At 48.1% G+C, this 5,569-nt stretch overlaps 1 protein-coding gene across 2 annotated transcripts in view; it reads left to right on the top strand.

The window, feature by feature from the left end:
• The window catches only part of LOC106816260 (D-galactoside-specific lectin-like), a 20,083-nt gene that overhangs the window by 12,939 nt on the left and 1,575 nt on the right, over positions 1-5,569 (top strand). The window contains exons 2-3 of one of the 2 annotated variants that reach the window (XM_014820841.1): positions 2,567-2,772; positions 4,612-4,647. In XM_014820841.1, coding sequence (XP_014676327.1) covers positions 2,567-2,772; positions 4,612-4,647 — 242 coding nt within the window. The remainder of the gene's footprint in view (positions 1-2,566; positions 2,773-4,611; positions 4,648-5,569) is intronic. The other variant, XM_014820842.1, reaches the window with a different exon arrangement.

Here is a 5,569-nt window from a genome sequence, read left to right on the forward strand (position 1 = left end):
GTGTGTGTGTGTGTGTGTGTGTGTGTGTGTGTGTGTGTGTGTGTATGTGTGTGTGTGTGTGTTGGTGATTCGGTGCACATTAAAAAAACGCGCTCACGGACATGTAAACTATAGCTTGTTGCTGCGCTATTTAGGAATAGATCGACCGACTGGACTAAATAAGGGCGCCCGTATTTTTTCGGAAAACAAGCGCTGGAGAAAATGTGTCGCCGGCGAATACTGGCCGAGGAATATCTCCGCCTGCAATTATTCTGAGAGCAACAACCTATGTAATTCCGTCTGGATATGGATCGAGAGAATAGCGGCATCTATGTTCGTTCGGAATGTGTACGACCCAGTGAATCTGTGGCGTCGTCTGACTGATGGTCCAGATCAGTCAGTCTATGGGCGTGATATATACTAAGGATGCTTCAACGTTTCTCTAAATGTGTTTCTCCGTTTCTCTGTGCGTACGTACGTGCGTGCGTATGCACGTGTCTGTGTCCCGACATGGGTGCGAGTCGTACGCGACTCTGTGAAGCCTGCAATGCAGAATTTATGTTTGAAGCCGCGCGCACTGTATTAAGTTACGGGCCCCCTCTGGCGAGAAAACATCTAACGATATGATTAACAAGTTCTTTCTACATTCCTGAATGACGGTCGCCCGACAACGCGCGCACACATTCGCTGGCACGCTCGATGTTCCCGCACAGAGACATCTAATTCAATGGCACGAGATGGAGCCGTAATGCAATGCAAATATAATGTAAACATGCTTAATTCGCCAGCCATCTGGCTCCGTGCGATATACGAGAGTTCTCGCGGCTGTTACACGCGCGTGTATGGAGAAGGTGGCTTGATGTATGCACTGTTGAATCGCAATTGACTGCATCCTCGCGAAGGACTTAATATAACCCTAATCCTATGCTACCAGACGTAAACACATGCAGTATTCATCGACGGGTTCTATCCATCGGCGCACGCTTGACGGCAAAATGTAACGAATAGTGAATAATCGGCAGACGAAACAAATATCTGGTCTGTCGTTGGTTCTTCAGTATTGGTTCGCACGTGTTCATAGTCACACGCGCGACCCGTTTTCCCCGCGATGTTTTGAGGGGTATTATTCGCTTCCCTTCACCTGAGACGCAATCGCATTACTCGCGATAGATAACAGGATCTTTCCCTACAGGATCTTTCCCTCTCGTCACGCCGTCTTGTGCACACGAGCGGGGAGGAGGGAGAGGACGGGGAGAGCATAGCAGCGCAGCCGGGGTACGGCATCGCTCGCGCTGTTTGCGATCGGATTTGAGCCGCTGTTTGTTTTCGACTATTTCATAATCAATTGCCAGCCTCCGCGCGGCTAAAATTAGACGCGGAGGCTAGGAGCTTAGAGAGGACGATGCCGGTAAAACCCCCTCCGCTCTCGTGCGCGTGCGCGCGTGCGTGCGTGCGTGCGTGCATGCGCGGCGTCTGCGCTCTGTCAAGCTTTCTAAATACGATATAGCCTTCCGATCGAGCGCATCTCTTAAGACTTTGTTGATTTGTTTTCTGAATCCAGCTGCCACTGTGCGGTGCGCTGCGCCGGCGGCGGCGGTTGAAATTGCCGCGAGTGGGAGAAATGTAGCGGCATGCACGTCAAACTGTGGTGGTGGTTGAGTTAAGCCACCCCTCTGCGCACGCCCGCGTTCTGTATCGCTGTAAGCGGAGAGCAAAGAGCATGTTCGATTGCCGCGGCGCCCGTATTGGGTTCTCTCATCGTTAAGCCGTACTTCTAAGTGGCGAACAAAACGTTTGCGTGCACCCTCGAGAGATTGCTCGAGCGAGATAACACGAGCCTGCATTTCACAGGACGGGATGTTGCGCATAGGCAAAAACAGAGTGTGGTTGCGTTCGATGGGTATACTGCTACTATATGATTGCTAGCATCAAAAGACGTGATTATGTATTTGCTGTTGATCCGACTGATCTGTTAACAGATCTGTGGTGATCCCGCAGTACTCGATGCGTCATTTACATGTACAAGTTGAATAATTACCCAGCAAAAAGTTTAAAAGTCAGAAGCGCAATAACCGGCGTCATTTTGAGGATTAAACCGGCCGTACCATGATAAATCATTTGCCTGCAATTAAATGTATTTTTAAGGGCCGGTCTTATGGTGCACTGAACTAGCTATACTCAGCTATTTGCATTCAATGTTTTTAGCCTTACGTCACGTTAAGTGTGTCCCGTATCTGCTAACGCCACACCTCCTGCTGAAAGTGTTTGTATCGCCGGTTGGTGGCTTCAATAAATACAGATTTCCGTGATTACGGGTACAGTGATGACGTGTGTACATGTATGGTTTCTTATGCGCGTGTATGTGTTCGTGCCTGCGTGCGTGCATGCGGGCGTACTTGCGTGCATGCGGTGCTGCGCGCGCGCGTGTGTGTGTTTATGTGTGCGTGTGCGTGTGTACGGTGCTGCGTGTATGCGTGCGTCCGTGCGTATGCGGTGCTGCGTGTCTGCGTGCGTGCACGGTTTCTCAATCATCATCATCGTCATCAATCATCAAACAGCAACTCAATTTCTCTCTCCGGTCTTGCAGGGCTTCTCAGCAGCTCGCTGTTCGAGTTCAAGGAGGAGGCGTGCGACGGTAGCATGATGCTCATCCGCTGTCCGTCCGGCACGACCGTCGACGTACAGAACGCTATCTACGGGCAGGCGAAGAGCGGCAGCATGCTCTGTCCGATGATGACCGGCGAGGAGGCCGGCTACCAGGACACGGGCTGCCCGACAAACCCGGCCTTCCAGGTGCGGGGAGTCGTAGTTTGTGGCGCCGGCAGCGGCGTCGTTGCCGCTGTTAGTGTCGTCGTGTAGCGTCGTCGCCGTTACCGTCGTCGTTATTGTTGTTGTTGTTGTTGTTGTTGTTGTTGTTGTTGTTGTTGTTGTTGTTGTTGTCATTGTCGTCGTTGTTGTTGTCGTCATTATTGTTATTGGCATTGTCGTCGTCATTGTCATTGACCTCATTGTCATTGTCGTTACTGTCGTCATCGTCATCGCCATTGTCGTTATTGTAATTGTTGTTGTTGTCTTTGTGATGTCTCGTGTTTATCATTACCGGTGTAATCATTACTGTGTCATTATCGTTGTTAAAGAATGTCATCATAATCGGCGTCGTCGTCGTCGCCGTCGTCGATAACAAAATGATAATGACCAAACAACATAACGACATCGCCGCTGTCGCCGATCATTTGTCATCCTCTTTATTATCACCTGACATCGCTGTTATGAAAATTATTAACACATTACTCACTTTTGCGGTTATTGAGGTCATAATTACAGTTTACGTATAGTTGTGAATCCATTTACCGACTCGTGCGAGGCTGTAACTACGTTTTTTCAGCTGCGGCATGTTAACGCCTTTGATTGTATCGTCCCCCAAGGACAATTCCGCGAAAAAATTGCGGTCGTAAACAAACCAATAACGCCTTTTTAACGGCCCTGCGTTCGTTTTTAAAAACAGATTCGTCTTTCCTCGCCGGTGATCCGATATTGGCGCACAGCGCCCGCGCTTAATTGAACCTGCGATCGAGTGCGAACGTTAAAATGCCGTTCCGTGAAGTGTTATTAATTTATTGGCAATGTGCGGCAGGGCGTTTTGCTACCGGAGTCCGATGCGAACAGATGCGAATGCGTTTCGCCCTGTTCCGAAATACCTTCGTCATTTTTTCGCGCGCCATCGCAACATATTGATGTTTCGAACGGACGCGTTTTTCAAGTTTATTTTCGTCGCTGTGCGAGGCTATTAATAGTGTCTGATGTCGTAGGAACGCGGATTTTCTTCTTTGAACTGTAACATTAAAAATAATAGTTAATGAGCTCGTGTGTGATTCGTGGATTTAATATCAGCGGTGGAACACAGAGCGTGCTCTATACTATGGAATGAGGGATTGGGAAGGGAAATCTTGAATGACAGAACGACCTGAAAGAGGGGGAGCCGTGATGGTCGGGAGACGTACGGGGGAGGGAGGTGGTAGTTCGTCTGGGAAGGGGACGCGAGGGAAGAGGAGACGTGAGGGAGGGGGAGCCGTGATGGTTTCGGGAGACGTACCGGGGAGGGAGGTGGTGATTCATCTGGGAAGGGGAGGCGAGGGAAGAAGAGACTTGAGGGAGGGGGAGCCGTGATGGGGGGATACGTGAGGGAAGAGGAGACGTTAAGGGTAGGAACACACGAGGGAGGGGACGCGTGAGGGAAGAAGAGACGTGTTAGAGAGGAAGGCGTAATGGCGGGGTGTACGTAAGGGAAAGGGAGACGTAAGGGGTGGGAACACAAGAGGGAGGGGAGACATGTGGGGCCTACATGCATTGACGTCCCATCTTGGTTATAAGCGAATTATAGTATATAGAAGAATCTGCGTGGATTTCCCATCGTCTTAAGTTATGTAATACTATACATCAAGGACATCAGAAATCGATGTTGTCTCATTAAACATCAAAGTCGCTGTTTTCATTTGAATTTCAATTGGGAACTAGTCAGCGTTGTACTTCCTGTCCCAGTCTCATGTATATTAGCAGACACTGATTTTCGTTTCAGCCTCTTGTGTTTTTTCTATTTTTGTTATTTACACGTTCCTTTATGTTTCTCTCCAGGGACACGAGGATGCGTTAAAACTAATATTTTATCAGGTATATTGTTTGCGACAGTGCTCGCCACATTGATGCAGCGCATGCGTTTCTTACACTCGCGTGTGACGCTAACGTGTCTAACTAACATTACTGACAAGCCCGACCACGCATGCTCGGCGGAGATTCCTAATTAATACGTAGACTACAAATGCGATGATGCGATGTATATATATATATATATATATATATATATATATATTCACGAGCATGATGTAGAGTATGATGAAACCTAGTGGTTTGTCGCCTTAAGCGAAAAGCTCCATTAAGTTTTGTTTACATAGAAATATCTACGGATGGTTGCCCTGTCGCCTTTAGCTAGATACTATATGGGCTTTTATACAAATTCTATAGAAAACTTGGATGAGCGTTCCTCTATTGAATTTCTAGGAAATCTTATCGGTGTAAGTGCGGGTGGAATAATGGTGATAATATTTAACTCGCAGCGTATAAATCACCAAGTAATTTGCTTTCCAAAACGTCATTAGAAACTATTGGCAATAGTTTTCTGTTTGGATGTGCTTCACTTGAGTTACGGAGGAATCGCTTTTACGTCGCTGACACGTTTGAAAGCTTGATTAGTAGAGAAATCGGACCTATACGTCGTGAGTCATGGGCATGCCGGTAGAAATTCAATTAGATTCTCGCGAGTTCATCAGGTTTTGAAGGCTGATCGAACAAACCAATCAATCAGCGGCCCTAGCTGGTTGGCTTTACCGGATCACTTTTTCTGTACGTACTTTCGAGCTTAGTCACGAGAGGGAGCGGGGCAGCAGTTACTAGGGAGTGTGTTGGGAAAATAAACACTGAGGGGTAGCCGGTGAGAAAAAGGGGGCGTGAGATATATATATATATATATATATATAGAGAGAGAGAGAGAGAGTGTGTGTGTGTGCGTGCGTGCGTGCGTGCGTGCGTGCGTGCG

Source organism: Priapulus caudatus, unplaced genomic scaffold (genome assembly GCF_000485595.1).
Source record: "Priapulus caudatus unplaced genomic scaffold, Priapulus_caudatus-5.0.1 Scaffold1329, whole genome shotgun sequence".
Classification (NCBI taxonomy): domain Eukaryota; kingdom Metazoa; phylum Priapulida; class Priapulimorpha; order Priapulimorphida; family Priapulidae; genus Priapulus; species Priapulus caudatus.